At 42.7% G+C, this 23,364-nt stretch overlaps 1 protein-coding gene across 1 annotated transcript in view; it reads right to left on the bottom strand.

Moving 5' to 3' along the window:
- Window positions 1-23,364, bottom strand: part of LOC144113476 (uncharacterized) — a 36,186-nt gene that overhangs the window by 11,955 nt on the left and 867 nt on the right. Inside the window, exons 2-3 of the mRNA XM_077646566.1 lie at window positions 22,296-22,437; window positions 18,388-18,540 (exon numbers count right to left, since the gene is read on the bottom strand). Coding sequence (XP_077502692.1) covers window positions 18,388-18,540; window positions 22,296-22,437 — 295 coding nt within the window. The remainder of the gene's footprint in view (window positions 1-18,387; window positions 18,541-22,295; window positions 22,438-23,364) is intronic.

Below are 23,364 nucleotides of genomic sequence, written 5' to 3'. Positions count from 1 at the left end.
GTGGTAGATCTAGTGAAACACAATTATTTGAACTGATAACTGACCTTCATTTAGCAGCCCCCGCTTCTTTGCCAATTGACACCATATTCATTGATTTTTCAAAAGCTTTCGACAAAGTCCCACATAAACGTTTAATACTGAAACTTACCGGGGCCTTAATACCAACAGTAATGTTATTCAGTGGATTGAACATTTCCAAACCGGTCGTTATCAGTCTGCTTCCATAGATAGCGCGAGTTCCTCTCTGGCTCATGTTAAATCTGGTGTACCACAGGGTACAGTGCTTGGGCCTATTCTCTTTCTCATATATATCAATGACATTAGTAATAACCTTACCTCACTATAAGATCATTTGCAGACAATTGTGTCATTTACAGGGAGATGCATGGACCTTCGGTCATCGTTACTTTACAGTCAGACCTTAATGAACTTGCTAATTCGCATGAACGCTGGCAGATGGAAACAAACATTTCTAAGACAAAGTCTATGAGATTTACCACTACATCTAATGCAATAGGCAAGGATTACTCTATAAACAGTCTAACTATTCAAACGGTCAGCATTCATAAATACCTTGGCGTCCACATATCAAGCATCCTCACATGGCAACATCACACTGACACAGTCACCAGTAAGGCGTTTCGGTCACTCTGTTTCATTAAACGCAACCTACATAACTCTAACGCATCTACAAGGCTTCTGGCATACAAAACACTTGTTCATCCTAAAATAGAATATGCTTCACTAATCGGGAATCCCCATCAGGCGTATTTAGTCAATAAATTAAAATCTTTTTAAAATAAAGCTGCCCGGTTCGTCACAGCAAATTATGCATGCACATCTAGTGTTATAAGAATAAAAAGACCACAAAATTTATGCTCTTTGGAAAAAGGAGACTGTTTTCTCTTTTGTCATGTTTCCATCTGTATTATCACACACTGTCATCGTTCTCCCCGGCTCATATCACGCCTGCTCATCGCATTTTTCCACACATCGACCACACCTTCAAAGTCCAGCCCATATTTGCTCGCACTAACTTACTTCATCATTCACCGCTCTTCATAGATATTCGTCACTGGAACAAACTTCCAGATAGCATTGTGTCAGTTAAAAGCCGAGATGAATTTGTTCGTAAACTGAAGTCTTTTTTTTATATATGAAGTATCTGCCGCATTGTTTGTTGTTATTATTTGTGTTTATTATTGCTTTCATTCACGCCTTGTATTCTTCCTCCCCCCTATGTAATGCCTTCCTGAGGCCTTTAGGGCATGTGAATAAATAAATAAATAAACTATGTTTACATATATCACCCCAGTTTGTTTCTTTCCTGCAGGGTTATTTCAGTTTGGATAACGCTCCAGAGATGGTTACACTGCCAAGACAGAAGTGCAAAATGCATAAAGTATTTCCCAGCACTTAAAGCTGGCAGAAAAGTGTAAGCAAGTAAAATGGAACTGGTTCCATGAATCATTCCCTGGACCCTTTTTCCACCATTGTGAACAAATACATTACTAATTCACTTCACAGGAGGCCGCAACTACTCCACCTACAGTAGGATAGAACTTAAAAAAGAAGCAACTGGTAACACTCGACCACAGTCCGCGGCATTATGTGTTACACCGCTCGCCAATTACAACAGTGAACAAAATCAGGTCTTTCATGTCTGAAAATATTAAACAAGCTACGCGTCAAAATTCTAGAGCTTATAATTTTCTTCTTGTGATTAGCTTCTTGTTTAGGTAACAAGAAAAGTTTTAACAATGAACTACTTTTTGTCACGGAGGAATTCTGTATGGCGTTTGTGAATGTGGGCGGAGTTTCACTGCAGACTTAAGTTGTATCCAACTGTAGCACTGGCTATAACTAAGGCCCCCAGTTTCCCGAAATTCCACGAAAAATCACGGATTTAAGCGTCTTTTGCAGAATTGTGTATTAGAGGACATAGTCCCTTTTTTGATGTTTTGATACATCAGTAGGAATGACAGTATAATGGAAAAATGACTATTTTAACTAATTTGCACGAAAAGAACGCGAGGTGGGAGTTTGGCGACTCAGGAGAATTTAAAAGGAATATTATTACGATTATAAGATAACACAATGCCAAACTTTTCAGCTCAACTATCACAAAGGGCCCCCACAAAATGCAGATGGCATGTTAAAATACTGAAGCATCAGATATGTTGTTATTTAACTCTTTCCTTACCGCGCCCACTGAGCATAGTTAGCCCGCTAACGATCATTTCGCGCTCCGATTTCGGAACCTCCCGAGCTGCTTACAACCACGCTGCGGATATAGCTTGTAGCCAAGGGACCAAAGTTTCATTTCCGGTGTAATTTTCTTTTGTGCCGCAAGGGGAAACTTTTTAACATGCTGCGAAGACATGAAGACGCAGAACTGAGCTCTTTGCCCGCCATGCTGCCCACTAACGACGACTTTGCCACTCAATTTTGGAGCCTTTCACATTGCTTACAGGCACGATGCGCGTCTGGCTTGTAGTCGGAGAACCGAAGTTTTATTTCCGATATAGTCCCCCCCCCCCCCCCCCCCCCCCCCCCCCCCCCCCCGTGAAGCGGCATTTTTGAATGTGCTCCAAAAATGCTGTACCGTCAAAGTTGCTAGGCAGACTCCACATGTGCACGGCACCTCTAATACATCGTAAATATCTCTGTGTCGTCTGAGAGCGATTTAATCAACGGCCTGTGCTGCAACGAGCCTGAAGATGCTGCAGATGCTGAAGATGATTCAGTTTTGACATTCGTGATGACAAAAACCAGCCTGAAATAACACAGGCGGCCGCGCTCCGATGCCCTATTATTGGGTTTCCAGTTATTGTTTTGTAGCAAGAATACTACTCAAGGTAGAACTGATTTTTTCTTGCAGATAGTGGCCACTAGAATGACAAACATTTTGCATATTTCCGGAACATTTTGAACATTTTTTTCTTTTCAAATACAAGCGTGTCTTAAGTTTCGTTTAATTTTTTCCTAAAAAGTCGTTTTTGGCAAATAAAATTTTTGTTGCAACATGCAATTTGTTGTTTAAACCTATATGCCTAGAAAGCACCTTTATTTAGCATTGTTTTTGGGTATTGCATTAAATTTTGTATGCAATAGTTTTTACAAAAAAAAAATGTACTGAAACCTTTAAAAAACAGTCATTTTCCCCACAGTACGGAAAGAGTTAAGAAACAGGGCTTCATATGCAAGCGCCACTATTGAGCCAAGCCAAACCTCCGATACTTCAATGCACATGGCCGACGACACAGCACCAGCCGCCATCACCGGCGTGCTGCCACTAATCTGTGTTCACGCTGCCCAGTCCTGTGCCCGTTTGCCCTCCTCTGCTTTCCCTACTATCAATTCTTCCTGCGCCTTCTCTTTCTCAATGGCCCACACTGCCTCCTTTCCATATTCAGAGCAAACTTTTGTTTTCTTCACTTGTGCACCACACTCTTTGCCCCAAAGAAAATAAAAAGCTGGCTTCTCCTAACACCTCTTGAGAGGGGACGCAGCTTTCAGTAAAAAAATTTTTTTTTTCCTTTTTCAGCATATTAAAAATAATTTTATGTCTACTCTCAGAAAAGTTATTACATCTCTAGAAAATTGCTTTTTAATATATTTTCTTCTGAATCTTGTGAAAAGGTTGCAGAATTAAGAAAATGTGAGTTAAGAAAATGTGGCAGAAGGCTGGTTCAACATTCATTGCATACCTCCTGGCGTGCTACAGGTCAAGACATCCTTAGAATTTTTCTTTTGCAGAGAACAAGTTTTGGTGTTGAATTTTTGTGATGTAGTGCCCACTGACATATCTAGATTGAGAAGAAAATTTCATAGAGAAGTTTTAAAATTACTAAATTGGAAAAAAGAAAAAGGGCCTTGTGACCTGCACTATGGTCTTCAGAATGCAACAAAACAACAGGGTAAAAACAGACAGCACAGTTGTGAAGAAATCTGCCCGGCAAGGCGAGTATTAGGCAGAAAACCACAACAGAAAAAATGCCCACTGTTCAAGCATTTCCTCGCAAAAGACAGACCCTGCGATTCACAAAACAATTTTTTCCAGAGTATTTCCCGGTCAATTTCAGCAATGAAACTTCGGGACAGCATAAAAAAAAAAACGAGGCATACTAGGGAATGCTACAATTTCTTTTGGCAATTTTGGGGATTTCAAAGTCATGCCCCCCCTTGCCTGGGTGGCAAAAGTCGCTTTGGCTAGCCACCTTTAGAAGCTCATAAAAAAGAAAGACAATCACACTAAATTCATATCATGGTTCTGTATACAATGCGAGGTGCATTGTGAAGCATTATTTAGGTTTTATGGGGTTTAACGTCCGAAGGCAACTATGGCTACGTGGGACGCAGAAACATTATTTGATGTCTCCTGCGGAACTTCGCAGATTCTTTGTTCTCAATTCGCAGAAGTAGAAGAATGGGCGAGTTGGTATGTACTCATTCTAAAAACAGCGCACACAAGACAGGGACGATGTAAGAAACTACAACACGAGCGCTGACTTTACAACTGATCTTTATTGAGCAAAATGTGCACAATACATAGGAAGGAAGTGGCAGATGCAATCAGAAGCAGTCAACGTCAGAAGGTGTAAATGGCCAGTAAAAGCGAGTAAATAACGTAAAACCCTTTTACGTTTTTATCGCTTTTATGGCCATTTACACCTTCCGACGTCGACTGCTTCTGATTGCATCTGCCACTTCCTTCCTATGTATTGTGCACATTTTGCTCAATAAAGATCAGTTGTAAGTCAGCGCTCGTATTGTCATTTCCTTACATCGTCCCTGTCTTGTGTGCGCTGTTTTTAGAATGAATCAATTCGCAGAATTTAAAATTTCCTGCCGCAAAAAGCAAGGGACATTGGCTATGGCCCCGATTAGTTACTGGAATTCTATTTGGGTGCAAAACCGGCACACAGTTAAAATAAAAAAGCCCCCTTTGTAGTACTGTGTAACAGGTTCACTCCAAAGGTGGAATTCGGCACAAGTGCCACACCATTCCCCCACTGCATACTATGACAGCACCAATGATGCTATAAACCCTGGAGAAAGGCCTTCATATAGCTATTGCAGTAAAGGTCACCAAAATCGACATAAAACCTATGCCAAAAAAGAATTATAAACATGCTCAGAAGGCTGACAAGCATATAAGGGCAGGAATTAAAATCTAGGCCATCTCACACTACTACTGAAAATGGAGCTTTCCCTTTTACCCCACAAGAAAGACCCCTTATTGCACGTCCAAAGCAAGAAAAAAAAAACCTACTGCTGGCCACCTGCTGAGGCCAGGCAGCATGCTAACAATCACAGTATAACCCATTTCACTGACCAAGTGAGTGTTGAAAAAAAAAGTCCAGACATAAACCAATGTAGACCACCGCAGAATTTGTGCAGCCTAGGTGACACAATTCTATGGTGTCAAAGCCTGTTTCCGACCCACTACCTGGAACATGCTGGCGCATCTTTGTCACGCGAGCCATTGCCGAGTCAGACATGTGAAGATTGTCACCAATAGACACCCATGAGTAAAACAGGAGCAAGTGCGGATACAAATTAGAGAAACACAACAATAGGGAGATCGACATCAAAAGATCACATTAGCCACCGTATTGAATCCTTGTAATATGCCTCTGCAGACAGTGTAAATAAGCTATTTTCCATTCTCCTCATAGTATTTTCTTCAGCCAAACTGCCCCATGCTCGAAAGCAGTGCCAACCAAAAGCTCAGCTATACAACAGCTCACACTTTGGTCATTACCTAGTGCAGGGATGCTTTTAACTGCATTTTATTCGCTCCTACTAGCCAGAGGCAACTGCCTTGGAGCCCTTTCAACTTTGTTTACTACAAATGGAGCGACATACCTTGCTTTAAAACATATTACTCGCTTGCTGAAAAAATACCACAAGAGTCAACAATTGTTCTGCTTTCCCAAAAGCAACAGTTATATTACTACGAAGATGATTTCAAATAAGCAAGAAACAAAAAGACAATGGAAAGAACAATATAAAACGAACCTGATATGCGCAGCTTTGTAATTAACACGACTACTAGCTACTAAAGTTCCTGTCTCTTACGCCATACTGTCTACCTATTTCTAGCGCACACGCATTTTCAATGGTGGGAAAGGCTGTGAGTGTTTCCGAGCAGTTTTTGTAGCAAGCAAGAAGCCAATTTAGAGCAGCTTTTTCATGTTATGTAGCCTAAGCCTGATGCTGAGAAATGCTCTGCAGGATCAGCATAGCACATCCTTGCAAAGGTAGATGGTGCTAGCTGCACTCTTTGAAAAGGTCTCGGCCAATTCATATACATACCTACAGTGGTGTTTGCTTGCTTTTCCGTTTGACTCTAACAACACACCCAGCAGGCTTGGCCACGTTCTTGCCTCAGCATGTGGCTGCATAAAGCTGCCACTATGGATAAGCTGACAACTCCTGTACTCCTTTGTCAAAACTAAACAGCCTTCCAGACCCTGAAGAGGCTTCCTGCCTCTCAAATCAGCTAGCCCCATCAAATGGCTGCAACTGAGGAAAAGCATGTGGACACATAGAATGAACATATCAGATAATGATGATAATGGTCAATGCCCTTCCCCTCTATGTCAGTGCTATAGGCACTACCATCTGCGCTTTCACAGTCACTGCCAGTGCCCATAAAGTAGTGTCAGCTGTTATGAGTGCACTTGCCATGTCTCTAGCAAGCAACACATGCTGCTGCTCTAGCTACGAACTTATACGCAGGCCCCTGCAGCTATGGTCCAGTGGTCTAAGACTTTAAGCTAACTGCTCGCTGGAGGGTGGCATTGGTCCAAATTAAACTCAGTAAAGAAAGTTATTTTCCCCATGTATGAATACATTTCTGGCAGAAATTTCAGCATTCTGTTTGGCATAAGTTTCAGCTCTGTTTTTTGAGTCAACTTTGCAGTGATTTTTGGACAATGCAAGTGAGACTGCATAGAATGTGACCTAGAAGCATCTATCAATTTAAAAAATTGAGGGGACACTTAAGCTCTGCCCTAGGGTATGACACGATAGCTTTAGTGGGTTAACGCCCATATATACGGAATCAGTCATTCTCGACTTTACAATCATAGATCCCTTGGAGTCCTTATACCACTCCTGGCGTAGTGGTGCAGTGCTTAAGAGATGGCACTGCGATGGCAGGTACTGCCATCGGTGGGGCTTGTGCGACCCAGGTTGCTCCTCCTGGGAAACTTCTCGTGACCAATCAACTGCCACCTCCATGGTGATCAGTTTGCTCAGAATCCGGTGGGCTGGCTGTGATGACACCGCAAAATCATGTGACCTAGGTTGGCCATATAGGTTGCTTCTCCAGGGATTTTTTGCTCACAACGCAAACACCGACGCCAGATTTTCTGCACAATAGACGCCTCAACATTATCGCGTTAAAAAAAATCAGATAAATGCACCAGCAGCAATGCATCCATTCTTCTCTTTCTACAGCCTCTCACAGAAAGTTTCTCCAGACTAAGTCCTCTTGTTTGATTGTTCTCAAAGTCACTGAGATTTTCTCTTTCTACAACCTCTCACAGAAAGTCTCTCCAGACTAAGTCCTCTTGTTTAATTGTTCTCAAAGTCACTGAGATTTTTCAGCTTCATTAATCCTATCTACGAACCACTAAACACTGCTGGACACATTGTGCTTCTACCAACTCCATTTTGTAGGCAACACAACTTGCCGGAGTATAAACATCATTTACACACCCAGTTTAATGATTTTGCATATGTTTGGCATGCAACACGCACATTAAAAAAAAAAAGCAAACCATAAGCTAAGTCAAGAGAGAAGGAGAGGAGGAATAGGCACTTGCTAGACAAAAGGCTCAAATCTCCCAAAGCCTGACTGTGGCTTCACCACCACACTACAGGGTGTTCAAAATTAGGCTTTACAGATATGAAAAAAAAATACCAAGAGGAGCACACAAAAGTGATTATTGCAAATGGGTTATGCAGTCATGCGGACACAAAAAGGAAAAAACATAGTAACCCAAGTAATTAACTAAAATTCATTAAAATTTTATTCACTGCAGTCAGCACGCATGTTTATATTGCAAACTCAGGCAGTGGCATTCAAGGACTATTCTACTTGTACAATTTTAGTAACACGCCTCTGTTCTGAGATATGCACATTTAAATTTTCAGCCCTATCCATCTAAATATTCATGCAAGATTGTGGTGCTCAGCATGAAGCTCCTCCCTGATGTGACGTAGCTGTTGCGTATGGTGCTTCGACTGAGAAGAATGTGGAGTTACAGGCGATGGCTATAAATTTTCGCTCTTAGCCAGCAGTGTGGTATCACTGCGTTTGACCGCATGCAAAGTCTAAAGAGGTGCCATGTCTTTCACCCCTTCAGAAACAATCGCTTAAAGAAACAGCACTCGCCTCATGCCGCTGGCACTTTGATTCTTCGGTTTCGTTAGCCAAGAACAAAAAGTTCCCATTGTAACCCATTTACAATAATGACTTCTGTATGGACCTCCTTCACCCCGCGACGTCACGAAGATGCGGTGGCGCTGATGTTAGCAGCGACTTTCGCATGGTAGGCAAAACAGGTTCCGCTTGCCCGTGCCTACCGCAGCTGCCGCAGCTACCGGCGGCTGCTTCAAGCCTGTGCACTGCAGAAGCAGCATGTATTGACCAGCTGCGTCACTGCTGGATCCGCGTAGTAGCATAAAAAATATTAAATTAGCCTCGATAGGTTTCTCGCGCATAAATTCCGCATTCGGAAACTGGCTAACAGGCATTGGGCCACGGTAGTAAAGCGCGAAGTCTGGGAGTCGATAGGCACTGTCACTCAATGCACTTAATAGCATGCACTTAATTGCTCAAGGAAAAAAAAGACATATGCAGCTGCACACGTACTTATCACCTTGAGCCGGAGTGCACGGGGCGCCGACAGGTTCACTCGCCCCCAAGGAATGTGTTTTTTTGTTAATAGCACACCATGCTTTAATGGCGCGTTTTATGACATTTAATATTTACTTGAAACTGTTTCTTGATATGACGACGTAATTATTTCATTCGAGTAGAAAGAAGTCCGGTAAGTTGTGTCAATCTTGCGCGGTCGCGTTGGTGAGCTTAGAATAGCGTACCTTAAGTGTGCTAAACGCCATATGCTTTTTCATTGCATCATGCATGTGTCATGTTTCATGGGGTAGTACATGATCGCGAAGCTTGTTTGGAAAGAAGCAGCCGCAGGAGTGCTACTAACAGACACGTGGCGAGATTGAGAGGGGACGCGACAATGAAAAGTATTTTCGTTATTCATGCATGCGATATGTAACTAAACTTGGTGCAAATATGAAATTCCTACGCTACTTTCAGTAATTCCTCTTATTTATAGCTATACCTGGTGCAGTTCTGGGTAATTATAATTAACACCGTCGTCAAGTCCCCCCAAGGTCTCAACTAATTGAGTAGATAGTGCGCAGTTTTTTTATGCCAGCATGTACATCAAGCCCTATTCTGCACGATGACGCGATTAGTTCTTTTTCTATATGATCAGTACTTATGCATGCATAGTTACATGAAAACGTTTCTTAAAAGAAATAACTAACACAGTACTGCACGTGTAGAGAAAAAAATCGAGAGATTTATTACGCTCCTCAACGTCTCAGGAATAGTTTGCGACAAATGGAATCATTTGATTTTCATGCAAATTACGAAGGTGAGTGATCCAGTCACAAAAATGTGAGAGGTCACAAAACGAACCGTAAAGTTTATTTCCTCGTTTATGGCATCTTCGCTTTCGCTTCGGTCAAAGAAATGCGGCACTGAAATCAAAGAAATTACCTCACAATTTTTGACGACCACACTTCTAAAAAGCATAATTTATAAATTTGTACTCAATATTTTGCTATAATTTTTCGTCACGAAACTAGACTTCAGGGCTAGGAAAGAAAATAATTCTAGAAATCAAAAATTTTCACCAAATCGACCAGCTTAACAAGAGGACAAGTCGCCTGGCTGGTGCGTGGTCATGCGGCTAAAAACAGCGCTAAGCGAGACAGGAGATCGGGGACACGACGCTGCCCCCACTTTTCGCACAGCGCGATATGTACGTATGTCAGCAGACGATGAGCGCATGTCTGCTCCGACGAAACAAGGCCAGCACTTCCCCTCACTACTGTCCCGAAGTAAAATCATTCCGGCTAGTGCAGAGTGTCAAAACTTGTTTTATTCAATGCCTAGCGCATAAATAAACGCAGGAACGCTTTCTACATGTTTACTACTAACCATATATACAATACAGTGGCAAACTATTTCTCTTTATAGGCCGCACGTGGCCAACGCGAGCTCGTGTACTTCAACAAATTACTAAGTTGGAAGCATCGACCATTGCTATGATTCGCAGAAACTGGAAACACGCCTACAAGCCTTGAAAACCCGCGCTCAACACCTATCCGCGACGCCACTCCCCGACCTATTGCCTACCACGAGCTCGCTAGCGACTGCAGCGCCACCTCATTTGTTTACAAACATGCAGGAGGTCTATACTGCTCTTTGTATTTTTTTTAATCCCCAAAGCCTAAATTTCAATACCCTGTACGCAGATCGTGAAGCATTAAGTGAGGAAAGCAGATCTTACACTACGCATCTGAAATCGTACGAGGTATAAAGCAGTCCACATTTAGAAGGGACAGTGGCAATGTACAATATGACTTCCACCTTTGTGAACTGCTGGTAGCCAGCACCTGTGATAGCTGTGCGCAAGCAGGGACAAAGTAGGACAAAGCCTGAGAAGCAAGTGGACCGAAGAGATGTGCAACATAAGAATAAGAACCGAAGGCTAGAGATACAAAAAACTGAGATCACCACATTGAAAGACAGTGAGTGGAACATTTAACATTTTAACTCTGGAACATCCTCTTACTGACCCAGACATATGGTTCCAGAAATATGCATGACAGCTCAGTACACTTCAGCAATGCTGAGGGTCACTGAAGATGACCGTTTCATGCATCAGGCGCAACACTGCCAAAGCTAGCACTCTTGCTTGCACTGTCTACATCTGCAATAAAAAAATAATGCATTCCTTGTGGTGAGCAAAAATAGTAAATTCTTTGCCTGCAGGCTTATTACACGATATGTTTGTCATGAGCAGGATTAGATGCGCTCTTATTGCTGACGACATGCTGTCGCTTTCTAATGCCTTAGACCACTCGGCCACAAACCAGCACTAAGTAACACATATGCCTCCCTTTATTTTTTCATGCGAACTACTTCCATACCTTTCACAGCGTTGCACCTGATGTATACAGCTCAGTATAGATGCTCTAGCAGCTGTTTTTTTCCACTCAAATACTCCATTCTGCTATAAGAGCCGAGGGATCACTCAGTGAATGTTACTGTTGAACAAACAAACAAGGCAATGCCTCTTACAGATGAACACAAATGCAGCCAGAGCGGCTTTACAATGCATACACGTATGAACAGTACAAAGGTAAATTCTTATTTCAATGAGCAACCATCTCTAAGTTGGGTTTCATAACGCAAACTGAACTGTCTGGAGGTTATTTAATCTCTTTTATGGCCACAGCGATGAAGAAGGCAATGGTGACCGATGAAGAGCAAATGTAATGATAAATCAATCCCAAACTTTGTAGTGTATATGGTAATTTGTTCAGTCCAAAACGATAATCATACTATACCAATCAATTTTGCAATGACAACATGCCTCAACCTTCAGGACTTAAGATGAATGACATTGCATGGAGAAAACAAATATTTAGGAGGGAAAAAAACAGTAGGCACTAGCACTAATGTTAATAATTAGTCACCGCCACCTCGCAAAAAAAAAGTGCCATGTTCCGCATAGATTACGCTCCCCAACAACATGGGAAGGAAGAATAAATCCATTTGGAGATCTTTTACACAAAGTGCTGTACCTCCGGAGCAGAAACAACAAAAGTTATCTCTGTTTTCTGCAGCATTAAGTACGGTATTGCTACAGAAAATGCTCTGATTACCTTTTACTCCAGCTACCTACAGTAATGCTGCAGTAAAGGCTAATAAGAGATGTTGGCATTCCCCAGTGCGCAATTTCTCATCTGGTGTGGGGGCTGTGCCCTTAAGCAGAACACAGCCCTCCAAAAGTGTTGCACCTGCCTACTGCTCACTTTCCTTCCTGGATGGTGCAATACTGCAACAAGAGGAAGACCCAACAATGGATACTGTGCTTTACTAAAAACTAAAGTTGTTTCTTGCCATTACTATTGGGAGCACTACTTGCCAAGCCAAAGATGCAAGAAAACAACACATGAAAAGTCACAAAAATGACAAACAGCAGCAACGGAGCTCTTGTGAAGACTAAACGGCCAGTATTGTCTGCAGAGGATGTGAAAAGTACAAAGAAGCACATGGAGTCTAACTTAATATGGCCAACCATGCGGAGTGTGTGCTTTGCTAGAAACCAGCATCAGCTCACTGCCAAAGCACAAACCTCCTGGAAGCCCAAAGTTTTAGTCTGCAGACTGCTAAAGATGAAAAACCAACACTTTCCCAGCAGCTTTCAGACAGGTGGATGTCTGAGCTGTTTGAGAAAATCAAATGCATGAAAGTAGTTTTGGGCTTCTGGACAGCCAGCAAGCAGTCCGTGACTGAAAATAAAGAAGTTCAATGTGCACACACCCTCTTGTAAACACATCCTGCAAAACTGAAATTCACTGGTCCTGAACAGCAAACAATTTTAACCCAACCTCACATCCAAATGGAAAACCTATGAAGCATCCCATCAATTTACAAGTAAAACAGTTGTCGCTCTTTGTAGTCCATGATTACTGCAGCCAATACAGAACAGAAAGCACAGTGAGTACTATGTGTGCATTTCTTCACTTTCACTAAAACAATCCCAATTATCAACAAAGACAACAGTTCAAAACCAACAAAAAAAACAAAAAGGACATACATAGTGACTGACTGAAGATTGAATGGCACTAAAATGTGAGACTAGATAGATGGAGTGTAACTACAGGCACCTTTAGGATGAGGTGGTACGGAGGAAGTGAGGCAGCTCCATATACACAATATAGACAGTTGTGCGCTGCTAGAGCGAACACGAATATGCCACATGTCGGACACTTGCAAACTAACGAGCAGGTGTAGGCAGTGCTGGTAGCTGAGTGTGGACATCACTCTTGTATGACACTCTTGTTTGCTCTAACAATGGACACACCTGCACCTCTTTATTAAGTTGACAGTTAGTATGGCTTTCCATGAAAACTTCTTTGAAGAAAAGAAAACGTGGTCGTTCTCTTCCGAAAATGACATACAGAAAACCACATGGTTTCTGCATCCACGTTTCCTTATACACCACTGAAGAGCTAACAATATCCATAATTTTGATTGCGTTATACCCATCACATTAAGCTTTTGAAATGATAGCTTATCGAAATGATAAATGAGGCCCTCGAAATGATAGTTTATCGACTCAACAGCCACCTGAGTGCTGTTTCACAGAGTGTGCCAATGGCCACCGAGTCAATTGTCTATTGAATCATAACAGCAGCACAGGACTCTATCAAGATTCTAAGAGCCTTCCAGCAGCGGTGATGATGGGGTGCTCATAGCTATGCGCTGAGGAATAAATTTATAACCGCCTAATTGCTACAAGGTTACTGAGGACAAGCGGGCCAAGCTGGCCAGCACAGCACAATGCAACATGGGGTGTCATTCTTGACAGTCGTATAAAAACACCTCACAGCTGCTTGCTCAAAAGTAAATGAAAGTGACTATAGTTTGTTAAAAACAACAAAGTTGATTTTGGAAACAGTTATTACAGTCGATCCCGGATATACAGAATTATTGCCTATATCGAACAGTTGCAAAACCCCTTGGGAATCCCATGCAAAAGTATTGCAAATTTGTTCGCGTTTATTGAACTCGGTGCCAAGCAGCACCTCCACAAGTGCACTTCTCCCAATAAGCCCCACCCTGGAAGTGTGCTTCTCCCATCGCAACACACCCCTGCAAAATGGGCTTCTCCTAATGAAGTTCACGACCTTCCCGAGATCTCATTTCATGCACGGTGCTGGCCTTGGACACCTTCGTGCGGAGCTGCACAAGTAAAAGCCACGTGATGAGAACTTTTTGGGGTGTGAACGGAAATGGGAGTGGCCATAGGGGCATGTAAGGGGCTGGGAAGAGGAAAACCATGCTGGCTGCAGGCACCCGATTTCTGCATGCTGGTTGGCTGACTCCGCTGGTGTAGCCAAAACAAGCGACGTCAGCTGGCTATCACCGATGTTTTGGCCGTTTTGACTGCCACTGCTGTCGGTGCTGTCTGGGCATGTGACTGGTGCACTACAGTGCGGTGGTCTTTCTTTCCACTTTGTTCGAGAGGCCAATGTGAGTTCACTAGTGTGGTGCCGTGCATTCTTTTTTCGCTTTAGTCGCGTGTTCGAGAGCCATGAACGAGAAAAAACTCAAGAGTTTGGACTTGGCAACAAAGGTGGACATCATTCGACGGGTGGAGGCCAGCGAGAAAAAGTCGTTGGTCGCCGATGCGTTCGGAATTCCTCGCAACACACCGAGTACAATCCTGAAGAACAAAGCCGAAGTGAAGTTGAAGGCAGCGCAATCCAGTCGCCCTGGAGCATTTCGTATGTGTGCTCTGACCTACGACAAGGTTGAGAAAGCTTTGTACGCCTGGTTTTGAGAGACACGTGCCAGAAACATTCCTGTCGATGGCCCGATGCTCATGGAGAAAGCGAAATGGTTCGCTATAGCCTTTGGAGAAAGCTTCACTGGTGGCATTGGTTGGCAACAGCATTTTAAAGAGTTGCTACAGCATCGTCAGAAAAACCCTCTCAGGTGAAAGTGAGGCAACCAGATTTGCGATAGCTTTTCGGCGTCGCAAATATTGAACGCAGATGAAGCACCATTGTTTTGGAAAATGCTGTCAAATAAAATAAGATTCTGCACCTGAAGGGTAGTGCCTGCCATAATGGAAAGAACAGCAAAGTGCGCGTCTCGATTTTGCTCGCAGCAAATATGGATCAGTCATGCAAACTGTGGCCACTGGTTATCGGCAAAAGCAGGTCACCACGCTGTTTCAAGAACACGAAAGGCCTCCCAGTTCGATACACATTTAATAACAAGGCTTGGACGACATGCGATCTTTACATCGAGTGGCTCCGAAAGTGGGATGCCAAACTGGAGAAGTCAGGTCGCAAGGTTTGTCTGCTTCTCGACAACTGTTCTGCCATCATTTCGTCTGCAGTTGAAGCAGATCATCATCAAATTTCTGCCGCCAAATACAGGGGTGAAACTTCAACCTCTCGATCAGGGAATAGTGAAAGCGTTTAAGGTTGGTTACAGACAGCGACTGGAGCAGAGGCTCCAAATCAACCTTCGGTTCGAGCTCCAAGGTGGACCTCCTCGGAGCCATACAGATGTTGGCTCATGCCTGGAATGACGTGAAGCAAAGCACACCGTGAACTGCTTCTGTAAAGCAGGGTTTGTGGTGGCTTCAGACGACAGGTGTATAGACACAGAAGACGACGGCGCTGGATGCCCGGACAGCGAGTTTTGTGAGCTCTCAGTGTTTGCAGGCGCCCTCCCAGATGGCGTAACAGAACAAGATTTTGTGTGCTGACGACAACGTGCAAGCCATTCCGGATCGTGCTGATGCTCAGATTGTGGCAGACATCATAGGTACCGAGGAAGCAGACCTGAGCAGTGGCGAAAACTCAGGCAAAGAGACCCAGCCGCCATGCACTGCGGCTGAACTTGCATCCACATTCAGCGTCATTCGTCTCGCAATGAAAGGCACTGGACATTCCCATTTGGATAACATCAACAAGCTTGAGGACAGCTTAATGAACTTTACGGTGCAGAAGAAGAAGCAAGCTAAGCTCACGGACTTTTTTCTTGTGAGATAAAGCGTGGTGGTCGTGGCGCTGTGTTTTCGTTTTTTGTGGACTTTGGAGGAGCAAATCGGTAAGTTCCCAGTTATCACGATCCCAGGAAAATTGTCCGAGATGTGCGCAATTTTGAATTAAGCACCTAATAGGCATATTTTATATTTAAAATCATCGATATATCAAACTTTTTTGCAATCCCCTTCGAGTTTGATAAATCCTGGATCGATTGTATTACCTTTAATGAAAAACATTTTAGTTTCAAACACTTCAGGTGAAGCAGGCTGATTGTTTGCAGGCCTCCAAAATTTTTTGCCGTGGCGGTGGCATCAAAAGAGCTTAGCGTGAAACAGTGATCAAGTTTGCCATGTAGCAGCGACACAATTCGCCTTTTTCACAACGCGACTGCACATGCGCCATCCTCTGGCAACGGCATCGCAAAACACACTGGAAGTGTAAACAAACTGGCTGCTTACGCCGTCTGCATTACTGCAGTCATTATGCTGATCACTGAGTGCTACACATCTGACGATGACTTGTGAAGTGATGGCTGCAATTCTCAATGTATAAAGAGAAGCGGCCTCAGCTTTTTTCGGTTTGCGAGCGCTTCATGACACTGTTTTAAACGCAAAGCATGGATCAAAGCTGTTCGCTGGCTGAACGATCACAGCCACCCTTGGTAGCCGTCAAGCATGTCAAGACTGTGTGTGAATCACTTTGTGACAGGTACAGACGAGGTACTGAGGCTAAATACGTGTGCGCTCTATGATGAATCTTTTACTGATGAGCAGGAAAACCGCGGATGTCATAGCGGCACCCAGAATTTGTCCCGGCGCTTTTTGCTTTTTCAAGCAACAAGGCCGGGTGAGTGCTCTGAGCTCGCGGGTTCAATGCCGGCCACGGCAGCCCCATTTCAATGGAGGCAGAAGACAAAAACACTGGTGTGCTGTGCCACAGCCATGGCTGTACAATGTGAACGCATGTGCAATAGCTGAAGGCTGTACATATTAATACAGAGCCCTCCACTACAGCATTCAGTACAGTCCATGTGTCAGGATGTTTAAGTTCACATACTAATACCACTGTGCATGCTCATTGCGGGCAACTGTTTTTCAAGAAAAAAGCAAAGGTGCGTTGTGGTGGTAGCCTAGATGTATAAAGTGCCTCACACACTTCCAGTTCTTCACCAAGAAGGGGCTTAGGTTTGAATCCAAGCACGACAAAAAATTATTTGGGCATATTTCATTTCATTTTCGAAAGATTTATAGTGCGCGCAGCTGTGCGGGCAGCCAGACGGTTGGGCAAACGGTTGGACGAACGAAAAAATAACGAACACGCGGGGCAAATCTGGCCATTTCATGCATTCCTACATTAAAACCCTGCAAACTAAAATTGCAAAGCACCAAGCACATACAAGGCTTGCGTTCAGCATCACAATGACTGTACAGTGATCAGCCTTCATGCAATGCTCGGCTGCAGCACAATTTTACAAAGCAAAACAGCACTACCACCAATATATGTGAAAAATGCAATAATGTTGAAAGTCAGAGAATGCAGGAGCAAATTTTCAAAAGTGATCAGGCAATACTAAGAAAATTCACTTACCTGGCCAAGTAATGGCAGTGAGCCTTGGTGATATCTCCGCTCGTTTTCTGCACTACTACGGTGTGCACGATGTAATAACCACCTTTCACAGATGACAGGCTTATACAGCACAAAAGGCTAACCTCAATAGTAGGGGCTATTTCATTGAATGTTATGTTTTGTACGTAGCCCTCATCTCTGAAGCGACGACAGTAGGTACCAAAAAATTTGCTGTTCAGTGAGCACAGCAGCCTGCCTCGGGCTTGGCCATCATTAAGCCCTAGAAATCCACCAGGTACTAAGTGCTGACCAGGACACGCCATCGTCAAGAGAACAAAAAAAAGGCAAACAATACGTGTTTCGTAATGACAACTCCGCACTCAGCTATCGGGAGAAGGTCTCTCTGCCCAGTGCAGTGCCCTACAAGTCAAGCTCAAGCGTTGCACGCCAGGTGGGAGAACAAGAAAATGAAAAAGGTAGATTCTTTCAAGTTTGATCACAAGTGAGAATCTTGAAAGCCCTTGACGTAATAGCCACTAGACCTCGCCCTGGTGTAAACAATGTGACATCAAAGGGACGTGGCCTGGTGGGCAAAATCATCCACTTTTGCTTCTGAACCAGTTCTGCATGTGTCCAATGTTCCCCCATCGCATTTCTTTTAATCAGAGCATCATAAGAGCGCACTGCGCCTGCTGGACCACGCTGCCAAAAGTTGCATGTTTTGCCCATCAGACAAGAAGCACGTACGCTGATGACGCAGGTCAGAAGAGATCTATTGAAAGTGCCTGTGTGAGACGGGTAATAAAATACCAATAGAAGTGTCCAAAGAAACAACAAAAGCTAGGCAACCATTAGGAGATTTGAAAATGTCACTAACTACACAGTCCATCTTTCTAATCAAAAAGTAGAACTTACATCCATTCTTGTCCACTTCTGTGGCGCACCTGCCTTCATAAAAGGGATCTTGTTCCAGTGCTTGTAGCGCTCTTTTGTAGGCTTCAGCATCTCTTTGGCATACTTTGCAAGGATTCTCAAGCAATCTGAGATCTCCATCAAACTCATGCCATTCTGAAAAAGACAATTGCAGAGTGAAATGCTTCAACAGCCATAAAATTTATCACGTTTGTCACTGACCATGCAAGCTGCGTGAAAAAGTCGCGATGTACTAATAAGGATATCTACCACAATATTCCAAGAGAATACTACACCGTACAGGTGTTGTCCACAAAACTGCTCAACTGCACGATTAACTGCAGCTTCCACACAAAAGCCAATTTTTTCCAAATGCTGACCATTATAAAATTGCTATCTTTTCCAGCTGCTGCAATCAACTAAACAAGATGAATCTTACTATCATAATAACAATAATGTTCATTACAAACTGGAGCAGCAATTTATTATGAAGATGAAGCTTGCCAAAGCTTCAATGGGCTTGTGTACACCACCTGGCAAAGAGCGAAAAGTTGTGCCGGGTGCTGTAACAGCCATGACCGACTTCACATAGCTGTCTCGAAAAACAACGAACAAAAGAAAAAAACTAACTTTAACTACACTACAAATCCTAATACCTAACTTAACCATATGACTGTTTCACTTTGAAGTATTTTGTAGCTAACAATACAAGTAGCAATCCTGCATTTTGCTATCAACTACCAAAGCTTCAGCACAAACATTTTATAATTCAAATGTCTTTCAAATGATGAGATCACTATGCCACTGTTTTATAAGATATACTGTTTCCAAAATTTGCAACGCTGACCAGCATCTCCCTCCAGGTGACTGTTTCAACATAAACCAATATGTTACTCAATTCTACTGCGCCAACAAAGCTATCAAAAGCTCACTGGCTTCCCTATCAAGCAGATCAGTAGTAGTAACTTAAGGAATATACAAGCAAAGGCATTTTTAAAGCACTGAAGCTCACTGTCACCTCTTTGTAGCATATATCTCATTTTTAGTCTTCCATTATATTCAAGCTTTGCTCACTTATTCCACGCCTTGCCCAAGCCGCGTGCAAGAAGCGGCCTCTTGGGAGGCACAGTAATACTTTGCCCACAATTCCCTCCTTGAAGTGACTGAAGGAATTATGAACAAAAGGCATCCTTTCCGCCATCCCTTCCATAATAATTCTGCCGGCTATAAATACAAAACTATAAGTTATAATGTTATAGTTAATACATAACTATAACACAAATGAACTCCGGATGCACACTCCTCGGAAACATACACCAGTCTGTGCCCATAGATTTCATGGACAAAAACTGATGTTTACGCCATACTGCTTAATGCACGAAACTCAGGATTCACTTTCCTCATGACTAATAACCCCTATGCAGACGCGCACTCTCAGTGGCTTGATGCTCGTGCCTTGTTATATGCTGTGAACCAAGTGTGAAGCCTCGCTAGTGTGAACAGGTGACACATGGTCCCTAACTTGTATGGGGTAAATATTTTAAGAAATACGCAACATTTACACCCGGTATCACTGAATTTCACAATTTACTGAGCAAGTGTAAACATAAATCTACCATGAGAAGTCGGAACCCCTCAGATATGCACCTATTTTCATAGTTCATACAGAACTTACACTGTCAGTTACTTTTCTGCAAGAGAGTGGTGAAAGTGGCAAGCAGTGCTTTGAAGCACACTCTGAAGCAGGCAAAAAGTCAATCTGAATCATCTTCAACATTTCATAGCAGAAGCCTCATGCTGAGGAATGAAAAAGAAACATGAATTTATACTCTTCAATATTCAGATACCGCTCAACTAGAAGTTGACAAGATTAGGTACCTCCTAGCACACTTTGTAAAATAGGCAACTGGCAAAGATAGACAAAAACTGCCAGGTAAAAAAAAACATGAACAATCTGCTGCATGCAACAGCACCATCCCATCTGCTCTTTGTTATATGTATGGTCTAAGACAGATACCTGCCATCATTCTGTCTATCCAATTTGATGAATAATAGCCATTTTCAAAGTTGCTCATGTCTTACAGCCTCGCACATCGCAAAATTAACAAATATGCCTTCTTGCTGGCCACGCATTCTGACTGAACACATTCAGTAGTTGTACAGCTTAATATGCCCTTGGTGCTCAGAACACACAGATTAAAAACTGCACCCATACAATAAGGCAAGGGAGAGAACAGAAAGGTGAAATGTGCACTTGTGCAAGATCAAGGTCGGGCATGACCTGAAATGGGGAAGAGTGATATGGTCCTTTGATGGCACATTACATGTTGCACGAGGGAAATGGCATTTTATCGTGCTGTACAATAAGGCACATGAAATGCCCAAGGCATTAACCGAAACACAGTAACTGGAGGTTGTGGCTCGAAATGAACAGAAAACACAAAAGCAAACAGCCAAGTCAAGCTTGGCAAAGGCACAGCATCTCTAATGAGATTGCACTGAAGAGACAAGAACATCAGGTATGAGCACACATCCTGAATGTGCCAAAGGATGTGTGACAGAAAAAAAAGCGGTGCAAACAAGGCAGCAATCATATTTTGTCCCTCTGGGATGCAGTCATACAGGTCTGTCAATTTTTTTTGGTTTGTTTTGTCTTTAATAGCGATTCACTGCGTTCATTTTGAATAATGTTGGCTCCATTGCTGCATCACCAAGACAAAAGACCAAGAGGCCCTTAAACCATATTTGTTCCACAACAGCAGATGGAAAAGTGTGCATAAACCAGGATTGGATTCCAATGGTTGCGCTCGTCACCATTTCACCTTACATACTGCAAATGCATGGGCTAAGCCCTTTACATCTTACAGCTTGCACCATGCAACATTGGCTGCAGTTCCTGTTAGTTGTCAGAATTTCTTTCCAGTAAAGCACCAGTGCAATTTATCCAAAAAACTTATCACTCTAGCCACAAGTAGCAAGTTCCATGCAATGGTAAAATTTGGTGCATCCACAACACTGCTAAATGAAAAGAACCAAATTTTTGTTAGGGGGGGCCACTTCACAAGGGCCTTGACACATCCCTTCTCAACAAAGGGCATTTCAGGGCCCCATAAAGCACACCCCAAACAAGTCAGTATAAAGTAGTTCTTAGTCAACAATCTGATCAGTCAAGAAAAGATAGCCCCAACTATCAGCATGAATCCAGGCCATTTCGCAAGCTAAGCTCATCAGCTAGGGTAAAAGTCCGTAACAGATGTTCCTTAAAATGCAAAACAAAGCACTGAACACTTTGAGAGTTTACTGAACTGCTGAAAATATTACTCAGAACTAACTGACATTCTGAATGCGCACAAAGTAATGCAGCAAAAAGAACTTTCGATCCCAGGTTGCCGAACACAAGCACCATGTTCGTGTAGCATAAAAAGCTCCAATACACTAAACTATATTAAAAAAAAAAGCAGCTCACTCAGTGCAATTCAGGTGAAGATTTTAAAGAAGCCTAACAAACCTTGAAGCAAAATAAAAAAGAGAACTTGGCATAACATATCAACTACACCTAATTACAAGAAGCAGTCGTGACGCATATGCATTTTATAGTCGCCAAAACGTCAGACACAATCTTCCCAGACAGTCAAACAAAATAGTCATTGATAATTTTCATCACGCCTAACAATAAGATTAACAACCATGCAGTGTACTTTACAACGTGTTATCATCAGCAACCCATATGAATCATGGTTTCACAAAACCAGTAGCATTTTCATTTTTTTGCCCCTATTGCAGCATTTCTTAAACTTTGGTTCTCAATGTCGCTTACATCGGAATTCCTGACCCCAGGTCACCCTCAACAAAGTCACATATGACCATACATCAACACCAAGACATAACCCTTCTAAAGAGAAGTCACTTACACGCAGATTTGTGACTATGATTTCTGAAATATTCAGAAATTCAAACTTCTTGATAAAGTCACAGTTCATCTGTAACATGACGTAAACAGAATGGTCGACAGACTGCAATGTCAGTGACTCCAAGGCAACGCTCTTTGCTGTCCTGAAATTGAAAGCAGAGTAGTAACGAGAAGGTATTGTCAGACAACATTTTCAACGACATGTATTCATATATTTCAAAAATCGTTTTCAAAATCCACACAAGCCCAATATAAAGAGAACATAAAAAAATCCCTTGCACCTGGTATATACAGAACTGAAACTATATGCGACACTTCAGGATGGTCGTAATGTGTGTGACAGGCACAAACAGTGAAGGGAATAACTACAATCAGCATCCACCAGAGCACAACCATACGGCAACACAGCTAAGCTCTACAGCGTTTATGGGTCTTCATAGCAATGAGAAATTCATCGTGGTACAAAAGAAACTTGCACATTTTGCCTCATGGCAGCACAGAGGCAGACAGATGTGAACCACAGCTGTTACCTGCTTTAGAACCTACTCCATGCTTAGGGATTGCCCTTACACACTTTCGCCTCTGCACAGTCGCTTTAACACATGCAAGTAGAGTAGTGATAAGAGTACCAGGGTGCCTTACTCTGAAAACTACGAAATTTATGCTGAATAATAACCCATATATGTTTTACAATGCATGCTGAAATTAATGTGAGCTAAAATAGATAAGCATTCAACCTACAATGTTTTCAAGTTGTCCTACCTGCTCCAAATACACGACCATTGTTCAATTTGGAAGGCACCAGTACCGAAGGCAATCAGTTACGCACAACTCTGTCCTCGTGTTTGTGCCAAGCCCTGGTGGCATTTTGAACTAAAGAAATTTTATCACCGAAAGTCCTCTGGTGTTAATAAAGGCCCTTCAGATTAATTCCAGTCGTTACAAAGCAAATGTTATTGCGCTTAGGCGCCAAGTAGTACGAGATTTTCTTTCATCAATGCAGAAAAGTGGTCATCACGAAAATCGCCTCAGTTTCCACATCCTGTCATGCAACACATCAACGCATAAGC

The sequence above is a fragment of the Amblyomma americanum genome, chromosome 1 (assembly GCF_052857255.1).
Source record: "Amblyomma americanum isolate KBUSLIRL-KWMA chromosome 1, ASM5285725v1, whole genome shotgun sequence".
Taxonomy (NCBI): domain Eukaryota; kingdom Metazoa; phylum Arthropoda; class Arachnida; order Ixodida; family Ixodidae; genus Amblyomma; species Amblyomma americanum.
Note: the sequence above shows the minus strand (reverse complement) of the source record. Positions and strands in the feature narration are given on the sequence as shown.